Source organism: Natator depressus, chromosome 3 (assembly GCF_965152275.1).
Source record: "Natator depressus isolate rNatDep1 chromosome 3, rNatDep2.hap1, whole genome shotgun sequence".
Lineage (NCBI taxonomy): Eukaryota > Metazoa > Chordata > Testudines > Cheloniidae > Natator > Natator depressus.
This window is the reverse complement of record NC_134236.1, coordinates 41,494,561-41,509,752: the sequence shown is the minus strand read 5'-3', so window position 1 is coordinate 41,509,752 and position 15,192 is coordinate 41,494,561. Positions and strand designations below refer to the sequence as shown.

At 44.2% G+C, this 15,192-nt stretch overlaps 1 protein-coding gene across 9 annotated transcripts in view; it reads right to left on the bottom strand.

The window, feature by feature from the left end:
* DLGAP2 (DLG associated protein 2) overlaps positions 1-15,192 on the bottom strand; it is a 705,175-nt gene that overhangs the window by 433,089 nt on the left and 256,894 nt on the right. For 4 of the 9 annotated variants that reach the window (XM_074947777.1, XM_074947776.1, XM_074947772.1 and 1 more), the window contains one exon: positions 8,936-9,107. The exons of the other annotated variants lie outside the window; for them this stretch is intronic. In XM_074947777.1, coding sequence (XP_074803878.1) covers positions 8,936-8,993 — 58 coding nt within the window. In that variant the 5' untranslated portion in view covers positions 8,994-9,107. The remainder of the gene's footprint in view (positions 1-8,935; positions 9,108-15,192) is intronic. 9 annotated transcript variants of the gene reach the window in all.

Here is a 15,192-nt window from a genome sequence, read left to right as displayed (position 1 = left end):
TAGCTATTGTTCAAAAGAGCCTAATTTCTGTGAACATGTTATGGAATTCATCATAGGGCAAAAAGCTCCTAAGCGGGCTACTACTTTAATCTATTTATAGGCCTCTTAAATAATAATGCAGAACAGTTGTATTCACAAAGTAAACATTTTTCTCTTCCTCTGCTTTCACTTTATAGTTTCCCTTTTCCTGGGGTAGATTGTGTTCCCCCGCATAAAAGGTGGTGGATAGCCATTCTTCCGGAAAGGAAACATACCTCAAAGTCACAATTCCTTCCTTGCTCCAGGGGAGTAATAAGGTGCTGCTGGCTCATACCAGTAGCAGATTCCTTCCCTGAATCCTGCGCTGGCACAGCTATGATGGCCGGAGCATTGGAGAGCAGAGCCAAGGTTCTCCATCTACCCACGCCTGTCTGTCTGCACCCTGCACATCTGCTTCAGGGGGGAATTCAGGGGTGCATATTGCTGTTTTACCCCTACATGCCCAGAGTGGTCTGAGGAATCCAAAGATGGGCATGGAGGAGACTCACTTGACCTTACACCTTTAAATGACCATGCAGTTCAGGATATAATCTCACTCTTAGTTAATATGTCAGTAGCAACCAGAGGCCCTAGTACAATGTATTTGTGCCAGGTACTTTACAATACATGTATACCTTAGAATGTAAGCTCCTTGGGGCAGGGACTGTCTTTTTGTTTGTAGAGAGACTAGCACTACAGGGTCTTGGTCCATGAGTGGGGATCCCAGGTGCTATGGTAATACAAATAATTAATAATAATACTAATATGACAAAGTCTAAGTATTTAACCCTTTTCAGATGTGTCTAAGATATTATCCAAAACAGAGTTTTAATGTCTTTTAATTTAATCTGTTCAGAAAATAGGTGCCACCTATCTGAAATCACTGCTAAAACTTGCTAAATACAATTATTCTTTAAAAAGCAATAATGTATATCAAATAATTCCCTTGTCACTTTTCAGTCTATTCTGTTAACAGACTTAAATGTTCTCCAGTCCCCCCGGGAAACTGAATTGAACTTATGCACATACCATGCCTAAAATGCTTACTGAACACTATCTATAAAATTGCAAAGGGAATATTGGACTGATTTTCATTTTTAAGCTAGTTCTGCTCTATAGAAATATTTGTTTTAAATAATTGTTTATAAAAATAAATTTTAAAAAATTAACTGTGTTGTAACTATAGGGGAGTGATTTTACAACCATCTATAGCCATAACAGGGCTTAAGAAACAAGTGCTTCACGCATTAGGAACTTTACAGGCATCTGGTAGCCACTGCACCAGTGCAGTTCAGTCCCAGCTTCCTGGAACAACAAAGGGATGAGATTGATCCCCTTGTGGATGGGACCTCTGCCACTGAGAGTACATGTACATTGCAGCTGGGGTGTGAATGGCACTTCATATAGACATACTCACACTAGCTGCACTCTAGCTAGCTCACTAAAAATAAAATATAAGATGTTGTATGCAGGCTTCACAAGCCCACGTAACCCACAGGAGTAAGTACTTGCTTGTGCAGCCCATACTGAAGCCCGTGTCTCAGCAGCCTTGCTTCTAGCAAGCTAGCTAGAGTGCAGCTAGCATGGGTATGTCTACACAAGCTGCCATTCACACCTGCAGCTGCAGCGTAGGAATACCCTGTCAGGGACTCTACCCAGTACACTCTGGTAATTGTGGAAGAGTGTGTGTGGGTTTTTTCCCCCCTTTGGTTGGAAGTACTCTGGGCTAGGGATGTATCTCGAAATGGGCCAGAGGATTATGAGAAGTGAGAAGTTGCTTTCTGTATCTTGATTCAGTACTGGTGGGTGTGAGCCTTCCTACTCTTGGTTACGTGTTGACTACTGTCCGCATTCTGTGGCAGAGAGTGGCAGTAACTGTAGGAGGTATTCCTCTTCCATTGAGGGTGACATCCCCTTCACTGAATCTTTACTTCCAACTTCCTCCTCTCTTGTTCACACTCACCTATGACCTATCCTCAGTGGTGGGCGTGGGGATTGAGTAGGTTGAGCATCATGGGTGTGTGAAAGGTAACAGATGGGTGCCTGAGAAGGAGATTAATTTCACTTCTAGGGTGAAATGAAAGAGGACAGGAGGGTTGGATTTATTGGATTTAGGCAAGGGAGAAGTTATGCAATGCATGTGCCTCCCCAGCATTTTTGGCTCAGTCAGGATCAGGGCCTCATTTTGCTGGATGGTGTACAAAAACAGAAAGACCGTCCCTGCTTTAGGAGATTACTATCTACCGTATGTAGATAGTATGTTTCCATTCAATCTGATCCAGCCAGTGCAGTTGAGCATCTCATCCAGGGTATAGCTAAGGCTGGGGCACAGATGACAGCTGGCTGGCTAAGGCACGTCCCCCTATCTTAGAGGGGAGGAGAAAGAAGGTGGAGTCTCCATCGAGCAGCCAGGGAGAGGCGGGCATTTTTGTGAGCATTAAGGGTTGACATTTCATCCCCAAATTCTCTCTCACACTTTGGCAGAGGAGTAGAGGGCATTAAAAAGTTAAAAGACAGACTAAAGACACTCATGATTTTGGGGGGCAATCTCATCATTTTTCAATGTCTGACTCATGATTTTCTATCTCTTGGGTGGGCCTGACTCTGGATCTGCCTCTGCTGGTGGTTGTTCAGATTTGCTGTGGGTTTGGCTAGATTCCCACCTGCTGTTACTAGCAGTCATAGGCAGGAGGTTGCAAGCATCTCTTTCAGGTGTGGATCTCTCTGCCACCATCCACTGCTCAAGACAGGACTGCTTCATGGTGCACTACATTTTAAATTCATCTGTAAACTGAAGGTGGCACCACATGCTTGGTAAGTGGTGTGAACCCCAATGCGCCACAATCTCGGATGGCTGCTGTTGATTTCCCGGTGTACTTTTAATCTCAGTGGCTAGGGACTTGCCCATTTGAGGCACTGTCTTTCTCCCAGTTCCATACTGCTGGAGTCTGCAATCAGCAGAGGTGCCTGCGCTGGAGAGCTGCTGGCAGGGAATTCTCTGTCTGGGCCCCTCAGCTTTAGAACATAGCCCTCCAACCTTCATCTACAATAACCTCAATATATTGACCTTAGGAAATGGTGCAAAACTCATCAGTTCCCGGGGAGGAGAGAGAACAACAAAGAGAAGATGTGTGATGGGATGTGTGTATCTGTGTTTAATTCCCTGGCTGGATATTTCTGGCTATGGGAATTGGGCTGAAATTGCTGGATGTATAATTTATTAAAGAGACTGTATTTTAAATATCTGGCAAGGCTACAAGTGCTTGGGATTAATGCCTTTTGTTATTCTGTACAGAACAATCATAGAATCATAGAATATCAGGGTTGGAAGGGACCTCAGGAGGTCATCCAGTCCAACCCCCTGCTCAAAGCAGGACCAATCCCCAATTAAATCATCCCAGCCAAGGCTTTGTCAAGCCTGACCTTAAAAACTTCTAAGGAAGGAGATTCTACCACCTCCCTAGGTAAACCATTCCAGTGTTTCACCACCCTCCTAGTGAAAAAGTTTTTCCCAATATCCAACCTAAACCTCCCCCACTGCAACTTGAGACCATTACTCCTTGTCCTGTCATCTTCTACCACTGAGAATAGTTGAGAACCATCCTCTTTGGAACCACCTCTCAGGTAGTTGAAAGCAGCTATCAAATCCCCCCTCATTCTTCTCTTCTGCAGACTAAACAATCCCAGTTCCCTCAGCCTCTCCTCATAAGTCATGTGTTCCAGTCCCCTAATCATTTTTGTTGCCCTTCGCTGGACTCTCTCCAATTTTTCCACATCCTTCTTGTAGTGTGGGGCCCAAAACTGGACACAGTACTCCAGATGAGGCCTCACCAATGTCGAATAGAGGGGAACAATCACAGATCTGCTGGCTATGCCCCTATTTATACATCCCAAAATGCCACTGGCCTTCTTGGCTACAAGGGCACACTGTTGACTCATATCCAGCTTCTTGTCCACTGTCACCTCTAGGTCCTTTTCTGCAGAACTGCTGCCGAGCCATTCGGTCCCTAGTCTGTAGCGGTGCATTGGATTCTTCCGTCCTAAGTGCAGGACCCTGCATTATCCTTGTTGAACCTCATCATATTTCTTTTGGCCCAATCCTCCAATTTGTCTAGGTCCCTCTGTATCCTATCCCTACCTGGCACCGTATCTACCACTCCTCCTGGTTTAGTATCATCCGCAAATTTGCTGAGAGTGCAATCCACACCATTCTCCAGATCATTTATGAAGATATTGAATAAAACCAGCCCCAGGACCGACCCTTGGGGCACTCCACTTGATACCGGCTGCCATCTAGACATGGAGCCATTGATCACTACCCGTTGAGCCCGACAATCTAGCCAACTTTCTACCCACCTTATAGTGCATTCATCCAGCCCATACTTCTTTAACTTGCTGACAAGAATACTGTGGGAGACCGTGTCAAAAGCTTTGCTAAAGTCAAGAAACAATACATCCACTGCTTTCCCTTCAACCACAGAACCAGTAATCTCATCATAGAAGGCGATTAGATTAGTCAGGCATGACCTTCCCTTGGTGAATCCATGCTGACTGTTCCTGATCACTTTCCTCTCATGTAAGTGCTTCAGGATTGATTCCTTGAGGACCTGCTCCATGATTTTTCCGGGGACTGAGGTGAGGCTGACTGGCCTGTAGTTCCCAGGATCCTCCTTCTTCCCTTCTTTAAAGATGGGCACTACATTAGCCTTTTTCCAGTCGTCCGGGACTTCACCCGATCGCTATGAGTTTTCAAAGATAATGGATAATGGCTCTGCGATCACAGCCGCCAACTCCTTTAGCACTCTCGGATGCAACGCATCCGGCCCCATGGACTTGTGCTCGTTCAGCTTTTCTAAATAGTCCCTAACCACTTCTTTCTCCACATTTGACTGGCCACCTACTCCCCATGCTGTGTTGCCCAGCGCAGCAGTCTGGGAGCTGACCTTGTTTGTGAAGACAGAGGCAAAAAAAGCACTGAGTACATTAGCTTTTTCCACATCCTTTGTCACTAGGTTGCCTCCCTCATTCAGTAAGGGGCCCACTCTTTCCTTGGCTTTCTTCTTGTTGCCAACATACCTGAAGAAACTCTTCTTGTTATCTTAACATCTCTTGCTAGCTGCAGCTCCAGGTGTGATTTGGCCCTCCTGATTTCATTCCTACATGACCGAGCAACATTTTTATACTCTTCCCTGGTCATTTGTCCAATCTTCCACTTCTTGTAAGCTTCTTGTTTATGTTTAAGATCCGCAAGGATTTCACTGTTAAGCCAAGCTGGTCGCCTGCCATATTTACTATTCTTTCGACTCATCGGGATGGTTTGTCCCTGTAACCTCAATAGGGATTCTTTGAAATACAGCCAGCTCTCCTGGACTCCTTTCCCCCTCATGTTATTCCCCCAGGGGATCCTACCCATCAGTTCCCTGAGGGAGTCGAAGTCTGCTTTCCTGAAGTTCAGGGTCCGTATTCTGCTGCTTACCTTTCTTCCCTGTGTCAGGATCCTGAACTCGACCAACTCATGGTCACTGCCTCCCAGATTCCCATCCACTTTTGCTTCCCCTACTAATTCTTCCCTGTTTGTGAGCAGCAGGTCAAGAAAAGCTCTCCCCCTAGTTGGCTCCTCCAGCACTTGCACCAGGAAATCGTCCCCTATGCTTTCCAAAAACTTCCTGGATTGTCTGTGCACTGTTGTAGGGCTCTCCCAGCAGATATCAGGATGATTAAAGTCGCTCATGAGAACCAGGGTGTGCAATCAAGCAGCTTCTGCGAGTTGCCGGAAGAAAGCCTCATCCCCCTGGTCCGGTGGTCTATAGCAGACTCCCACCACTACATCACTCTTGTTGCTCACACTTCTAAACTTAATCCAGAGACACTCAGGTTTTTCTGCAGTTTCGTACCGGAGCTCTGAGCAGTCATACTGCTCCCTTACATACAGTGCTACTCCCCCACCTTTTCTGCCCTGCCTGTCCTTCCTGAACAGTTTATAACCATCCATGACAGTACTCCACTCATGTGAGTTATCCCACCAAGTCTCTGTTATTCCAATCACATCATAATTCCTTGCCTTCACCAGGACCTCCAGTTCTCCCTGCTTGTTTCCAAGGCTTTGTGCATTTGTATATAGGCACTTGAGATAACCTGCTGATCGCCCCTCATTCTCAGTATGAGGTAGGAGCCCTTCCCTCACAGACGTTTCTGCCTGTGCTTCCTCCCGGTATCCTGCTTGCCCACTTACCTCAGGGCTTTGGTCTCCTTCCCCCGGTGAACCTAGTTTAAAGCCCTCCTCACTAGGTTAGCCAGCCTGCTCGCAAAGATGCTCTTCCCTCTCTTCGTTAGGTGGAGCCCATCTCTGTCCAGCACTCCTCCTTCATGGAACACCATCCCATGGTCAAAGAATCCAAAGCCTTCTCTCCGACACCACCTGCATAGCCATTCGTTGACTTCCACGATTCGACGGTCCCTACCCCGGCCTTTTCCTTCCACGGGGAGGATGGACAAGAATACCACTTGCGCCTCAAACTCCTTTATCCTTCTTCCCAGAGCCACGTAGTCCGCAGTGATCCACTCAAGGTCATTCTTGGCAGTATCATTGTGCCCACGTGGAGAAGCAGGAAGGGGTAGCGATCCGAGGGCTTGATGAGTCTCGGCAGTCTCTCCGTCACATCGCGAATCTTAGCCCCTGGCAAGCAGCAGACTTCTCTGTTTTCCCGGTCAGGGCGGCAGATAGATGACTCAGTCCCCCTGAGGAGAGCGTCCCCGACCACCACCACCCGCCTCCTTCTCTTGGGAGTGGTGGTCGTGGAACCCCCAACCTCAGGACATCACATCTCATGCCTACCAACCAGCGGAGTCTGCTTCTGCTTTCTCCCCCCAGACGTATCATCTGGTCCAAAACATAGATGACTGAGAAGTCTGGATGCAGCTGTCTATTTTGACCTTCAATGGTTTTTACTTAAACTTTTATTTCCAATGCGTTACTTCAGGCTGGAATTTGCAAGGCTGCCTAGGGGATTTAGATGCTAAACTACCATTGATTTTAATAGGAACTTAAGCATTATTGAAAAGTTGAACCTCAATGTATTTGAACTTGTGGGTACTGCAGCCTGACTTCACTGCCCCCTTCATGGCGCACAGCTGCCTCTCCCGCATGATGGAAGGACACACCTGTCACTCTGCTCTTCAACCAACAGAGCTGCAAATGCTGCCTGCCAGTAGCTCTTCTGAGTGCCCCTTCCCACCCCCAGCACCCCCTGCTCTTCTGAGTGCCCCTTCCCACTCCCCAGCACCCCCTGCTCTTCTGAGTGCCCCTTCCCACTCTTCAGCATCTCCTGCTGCTCAGCCATCCCCACCAGTATATAGATCTCCCTCATCTCTCTCCCCTCCTATATTCTTGCACCACCAGAATCATCTCTCCTCACACCACTGCCACTTAGTTCCTGTTCCCACTCTCCCTGCAATCCTCCTTCCCGGCAAGGAGTGGGGGAGAAATTAAAGATCAAAGATGTTACTATCTACATTTATGTACAAAAAAATCATGCAGATTCAACTGCATCACAGTTCTCAGTTTCTATTCACTTGGGGACCAATGGTGTTCCTATTGAAGCCCATGGAAGTTTTGTCATTGATTTCAATCGGAGCAGGATTGGGCCCTGCGTCACTAAATGTTCAGGGTGTGCCTGAATAAAAATATATGTAGTACAAATAGTACACATATATGGCTTTCAAAGTCTTGATCTATGATGTATCAATTCTGAAGGGCACAGCTGCTAGGCACACTTTTATTTAACTGGCAGCTGTAGAAATATTTAAGCATCCAGCTCAATTCTGGAAGGAAAAAAAAAACTTTTTGAAAAGTTAAGGAAGCCTAAGCAGTGAAAGCAGGCAACAGTAGAGTGTAATAATATGTTATATGCAGTGAACCTCAAACATTTTGATCAAAACCAATTCTGTCCACTTCCCCATCTTCAAATATGAAGATGCTGTAAATCTCCTGGGCCTGTTCTCCAGCCCAATCCATTAAGAAGTATTAAGTACTTCAGGGTGTGTGTGTGTGTGCGGGGGGTGTTTGTTTTGGGGGGTTTGTTTGTTTGTGTTTTTTCTCCGATCTAGACACTGGTGCATCCGTATATAACTTAAAATTTGTATCCACTTTTTCCAGATTCCTGCTTCCTTCCTTTCTAAATTCATCTTGGACAAAATCTTCAGTTTCACTTGCAACCCCATGTGATATTTACAACACATGCACAATCTTATTAGTCAGCAATATTTTTATTCAGCTGCTGCTTTTGCAGCCTCCTGGCAGAGTAACAATAAACATTCCAGTAACAAACAAGTTTTTAAATGCACCAGACCGTACTACACAGCTGTTGGTGGTCTCTAATCAAACCTTCAAAGGATTTATACAATCTCTGTGGCAGCTTACAATAAAAATCATTACTATATAAAGACATATCAGATCTTGACTTATAGTGGGCCTGACTCTCCTCCAAATTACACCAGTGCTTGTCTATTGATTTCCATGCAGTTTTTCCTGACATGCATTGGTACTCCATTGAATTATGCTGGTATAAGCAATAGGAGAACAAGGCCCATTAAAGCTGCCTAAACAATCTACTTCCATTGCTTAACTCTAAGACTCAACACTGTGTGTGTCACAATGGGATATCCCTTCACTCCATGTTGCTCACTGAGCATGAGATAGAAGGCTTAGCACATAAAGAACAAAGCATGTTGAGATATCTCACCACAACACACACCCTGAAAAGTCTTACTAGAAATATAAACTGGGCCTAGAGCAGCAATAGGCAAAATAATAAATGGATACCCCACACTTTGTGTGTATGCGTGTGCGTGTTTAAAAGCACCACTAAAAATAGCCCCACAAAGTGTAAATAAAAAGTAAAAAACCCCTGAAACTTACCTCTTAGTTTACATTGATTTAATGTATTTTTTCTTCTATTTTTCCATTTTCCTTGCATCTTGGGAATATAGTGGTTTTCTCCACCCACTTCCTTCCTCTCACCTCCTCCCCCTCCAATCTGGCCTCCTTTCCTTCCCGGGAGGTTTTTAAGCTTTAATTTGAGAGTAAAAAGCTGAAAAATATTTGATAAAATTTGTTTTTAATTAGAGAATTGAGCTCCTCACCATGATTGATACATTTGTGGGAACTGTACCAAACTGCTTGGAGCAAGTGCACCGAGTAGCCAGTACTTCTCTATTAAACCCACCCTGTTTATTTTATTCCAGAGTACCACGGAAAGGTTATTTCGCTGTTTTATCTGTAGGCATTCCAGTTTAGAAGGCTGCAGCTAGAAATGGAGCTGAATCCTAAAGTTCTCTGAACTTGAAAGTGACTCTGAACCTCAGATACCAGAATTCCAGTGTGGGCCCCATTTCCAGCTAGAACCGGAGTAGGAAGCAACAGCTGTGATTCTAGCAGATGCTAGAATATGATCCCTGTCTTGACCCAGTCAGACAGGTTACAAGTCATGTTTTTGTATGAGTTTAACAAGATGTTTGATACCACGTTGAAAATGACCTTTCAGAGTTGGCAGGGCGTTGCATCTTTCTACCACACATGAGTTACTGGAAGAGGAGGAGATGAGTGGAAAGGGAGATTTAATTCATTTGAGTCTGAGATTGAGAGTAGTGAGAGGACTGAGTGGAACACTTTGGAAAGGTCTCCCCTCCAAGGTCTCCCCTCCCCTCCAGGCAGAAGCCTGGACCTAGTGCGAAGCTAGCAGTTCATGAGCTCAATGCTGCAAGATTCTGGGCTGCTCCAGGGTATGCCAGGGGCCCGCAACTCCCAGCCATGTCAGTGGGAGTTGAAGGCATTCACCATTTCCAGGAGCAGCTAAGCACCCTACAGGTTCAAGTACTGTAGCCTGTTTGTGCTGTAAATTAGCAGATAACTCCTTGCACTAGGATGGTGGCCCCCAAACTTTTCACAATCATGTCCTCCCCTTACCTTTGTCTGCACCCCCTTCACCCCAGGAGCCAGGACCGGGGGGTAGAGGGGCTGCAGACAGGGGTAAGAGGCCGGGGTCGCAAATGGAGGCAGATCTGGAGCCGGGAACAGAGCTGTGGCCGAGGGCTGGGGCCACGGCCACAGCCGCAGCTGAGGCTAGGGCCAGGGCCAGGGCCAGGGCCAGGGCCAGGGCGGAGCTGGGGGCAGAGCAGGACTGAGTGGTGCTCCCTCCCCACTCCTTGTGAGGGCTGACCTAGGTCCCACCATGCACTGCCAAATGTTCCTCTGTGCCCCCCTAGGAGGGTGTGCCCCACAGTTTGGGGACCTCTGCACTAGGAAGTGTTTTGTATCTTGGCTGTATTTTATTTGATATAATCTTTTCCTGATTCTTTGATGAGAGATTCATCATCTCACACCCTGCATAACTCACCTACCTCTTGAATGTTTACAAGTATTTCAAGGGTGTAGACTGTTTTATTCCCCCTGTCCCCATTGATTACTTAACCAAACTATGTACATTTAGCTCTTTCAATCTTTCCTCATAAGTCAATCTTCCTAACTCCTGAATTCTGTTTACTCATCTTTGAACTCCCTCCAATTCACCTGTTCATGTAAAAGATGACAATATCCTCCCTGCTCTGTGGCACGATCCATCTGCACATGCTTCCAAATATTGCATAGGCCCTATTGCTACCATACTGAATTGCAAACTACTGCCCTGTATCACCCACAGGTGTCTTTCAGGATTACTGTTTTCCAGTATCTACCTACCTACCTACCTACCTACCTAGGATTAATTTATCCCAGATGGATTCCCTTCCATTTTCCCACCTGAAATATAATGTTACTTTTTTGTCCATGTTTCTAATCTTTAAATATCTTGTATTTTCTGTGCTCCCTGCTGTTTATATCATCTGCTGATTTCATTAACATGCTGTTTACTCCTGCTTAATATTGTTAATGAAGCTACTAAATAAGGCCGAACCTATGTCCAATCACTTTGGTACCACACTGGACAATTGATATTTCCCATCAGGAAAGCTCCTACCATCACATTGGTTCACAACAGACTTACAAACCGATCTGTCAGAACCACTTATTTTAATTGATTTTAGTATATTAATAATTGCAGGATTGATTGCGCTTCATTTGTCATGTGCCACAAAAGCTGTTTGGGAAGCCTAGCATAAAAAGGCTCAGTGTTTATCTAGATACGTGGTTGTACTGGGAGAATGACAGGAGACACTGGATATGTTTAATTAGGCCACAACTTTATTATTAACTGTCTGGGAGTACTCAACAGATTAAAAAAAAAATACAGTGCAAGTAAATCTATGATCATTTCACTATCTCTCTGGGCAGGGGGTCCATTAGCCCCCCTTCCCTTTTCTATCCTGATTCCTAGCCAACCCACTGCTGGGATCTTGCCATGCCCCTCCCTGAATGAGGGTTAAGGTGGACTAGAAATTGTTGTGGGGCAGTTGGGTCCCTGCCGTGCCAGTCAAGGGAGTTCAACTCTCCATTTCCACTCCTTTAACGAACACCTACTTTAAATCTTTTACCAATCCATTTATCTGATCACTGTATCTCTTTCCTGTGGAGTACCTGTACTGGACATTTATCACAAGGAGGTGCCAGCTATTAGCTTGGCTGCCTCCCCCATCCCCATTCCCCGCTGGGTTCCCAGACATCTAATGCCTCCTATAATATTGACCAAAAACGTCAGTCTCCAAGTGTGAAAGATGAACTCCATCCTCCCTGAATAATTCTGGTGCCCCATATGCTATGTCAGGATGCAAAATTACTGACTCCCTTATGACCCCCCATGAATTTGGGTCATAAGAGAGTGGGCGAGAGGGGGCTTTTCCTACCTGGTTTACCCCTATATACTCTCCCCTCCTTTCTGGTCAGGTCACCTTGGGGGGATGAATCATCATACCCATACTGATCCGCTCTGATCCATGTTCTCTACCTCTTAATGAAGTATTCCCTTCCTCAGGCAAGCCAGACAATGCCCCTCTCCAGCCTCTCTCCCTGGCTTAAGGTGCAGTGAGGTCATGGATTTTGGATTGATACTTGTTTCTGTTCTCTTTTTGCCTCAACACATTCCAATTCTCTATTTTACACTACATTTTTTCTCTTTATAGAGCATAGGTGCTTCAATGAACTCCATGAAAACCATAAAACTGATTTGTCTGAAAACTGATAAAAAAAAGTTGGATAGCAAATAAGAACAAAGAACAGTATTAAATAGAAGAATATTATATTTATCTATCTATATATTATAAATACACAACACACACATAGTTACAACTAGAGTTCCATTATAATGACCTAACCAAAGAAACAAAAATCAACTTTGAACAGAAACATGCCTTTGTCCTCAAAACTAGCGATTATTCTCAGGTTAATTTTGTTGATTGTTCAAACTTTTTTTCATTATAGGATTTAAAAAAAACCTTGAAATTAGGACAAAAATGTCAGATATTTTTAATCCTCTAAAACTAAAAAAAAATCTTGTCTTTAATATTTCACACTTTTCCTACTTAAAATTCCTTATGCGAAGGCCACATTTAGAAAAAATATTGAAAATAAAATAATCTGTATTTTTCATCGTTAGTGATTAGCTCCCTGTCAAAAATACTGGCATGCAAAATTTTAAATGTTAAAGTTGTAGCATTTAAAATATAATATATGAGTGAGTTTGTGGAGGAAAAAGCTTCACGGGCAAAGGGACTCTTGAAAGTGATGGACTTCAGCACATATAATTTTATGAGCTGAAAAGTTTTTGTTCTCTCCTCACTCCACACTGCTGCTACTCTCCCCAGAGAAAGCCAGATCAAGGATCCACATTCCCAGTCAACAAACATTTTCTAAGAGCTACAAACACAGTCAAACATTGAGACCAACAAGACAAGTCCATGCTGTTCTTCTAAGTTCAGGGTCAGTGAAACTGGAAGCCCCCCATGGATTGGAGCAGCTGGGAAATGTCTGGATCTAGAATCTAGGTCTTCAGACTTAGTTTTGAATCAGAGCGAGGAGAGAGCTGATAAGAAAGGTATATTTAAGCTCATGAAGTTTTTTCACATAATTCATTATGCACCGAGGTTTTGATTTCAGAGTGTCCTTTCTGTGCTGCAAATAATTCAGCAATTCAGTTTTATGCATAGAAAGCTATGCACAATGAAAAAAGTTCAGTGCTTAAAGACTTGAATGGAGCTTGGTACTCTGGAATCCCCTGTCTAAAATTTTGAATCCTCATTTGTGGGAATATGGACCTTAGTAGACCAATGTGGCTTTACCTATGATTTGTTTATTGACAATTCAAGCTGTAAACCCATTTCTAACATGGCTATTTTTCTAGATTATCACATCTTTATATGGCTGAATTGTTCTTTTTCTGTATTGGCTTGCTGTTAACATGACATACTTTTTCTGGTCCATCTTTTATAACGACATGAAGAAAATCACAGTAACTGCAGAACAACCTCTACATACGTTATATTTAATAAGCTTTGTTCATCCCTGTTCTAACTCCACCAACTTCTGTCAAGAACAGGTTTGTATTTAACTATATCTGTTAGGGTACATAATTTTAGTTAACATCCTTGGGAAAGCAGTGGCAACAAACAAATTTAGTGATTTAAAAAAATTAAAGATGGAATGTAAAGGTCCATAAAGGTAAAACAAAGCACATTCACTGAAATGTCCTAAAGATTAGGCTTAATGAGCTATTTTACTATGTTAGTTCAGCAACAAAATGAGAATGAGGTGCACAAAAAAAAATCATATATTTCTGGGCTATATTATCAGTTACTAGCATACATGGTAAACACATTTTATTTTATTTATATTATTATTTATTGCCATAGTGCCTAGGGACCCCAACCACAGACCAGGAATTCCTTTTGCTAGGTGCTTTAAAAACACACAATAAGACAGTCTTTGCCAAGGGGAGATTACATTGTAAGTGTAAGACAAGAGACAAAAAGAGATACAACAGACAGATGGGGAGTGCAAGGAAACAACCAGATAAAACTGATCAGCATCAAAAGCAGTGGTCTTAGCACACCGATTGCCTAACAATTATATATCATCTGTTGCATGTAGCAAGGTGACTGTGATGGGATAATCAAACCCCACACTGGACTGGAGGGGGTTGAAGCACAGTTCTGGACCCAGGTTGCCCTACCCCTCCAGCCCTGTAAAGCATGCGCCACTGGAGACAGGGTTGAAAAGGCAGCAACCCAGCTCAGAAGGGAGGAGGCTGGGGAGGGGGACAGACATATCCAGAAGGCTCCTGACAAAGGCGCCGGAGATATCTCCCTGAGGGAATCGGACTATATGCCGAGACTAGCTGGAGCTGACAATTCAGTTTGTTTTTCCCTGATTTTGGACCAGAAGCTGAGGAAGGAAAGCAGTGGCAGGAAGGTAACTCAGAGGGCCCCTTGGAGGTCAAACATATTGACCTTCCTAGGGTCCTGGGTCAGTGCCCAGTGGAGTGGATGGGTCAGGGCTCCCCTACCACTGCCCCAACTTGGGAGGTCCTAGCCACTAGGCCACCCAGCCCAGCAAGAACTCTTACAGTGACTTACAGAATTTCAACATATACACGATATATGACTTCAGTGTTAGACCTGTGCAAGTTCTATCTTACAATACTGGAGCAGAACACCTATTTATTTCAACAGAATATGATTCCCTTCCCATGCCAGCTTCAGTTCTTGGTATTGCCCTGACAAGCTTTGGTTGTCTATTACATTCAGCTGCGGGATATCTTGTCTCCATTGAACTAAATGAGAACTCTGTCACAGACACTTCATGGGGTCAAGATTTCCTTCGGTAATAGGAGCGTGCTTTGGCATCATATCACCCTCATGATTCTTATTAAAAATGCTGTATACCTTATAGTATACTTCTAATAAAAAAAGTAGGGTTTACACTTATCTTGTGTCCTTAGTCTGTGAATCTCAAAAGCACTTTACTAACACATTAGGCTGTAGGATACCAATGTTGGCTTCAATGGGAGCCATGGACACACAGACACAAAACATGGCCCTACATAATTAAGCCCCACAGCACCACCATGTGATAACTAAATGTTATTAACCATCTTTTACAGGTGGAGAAACTGAGGCACAAATTCTGAAGCACTTAGAGGAGAGGAAAGTCATCAGGAACAGTCAGCATGGATTCACCAGGGGCAAGTC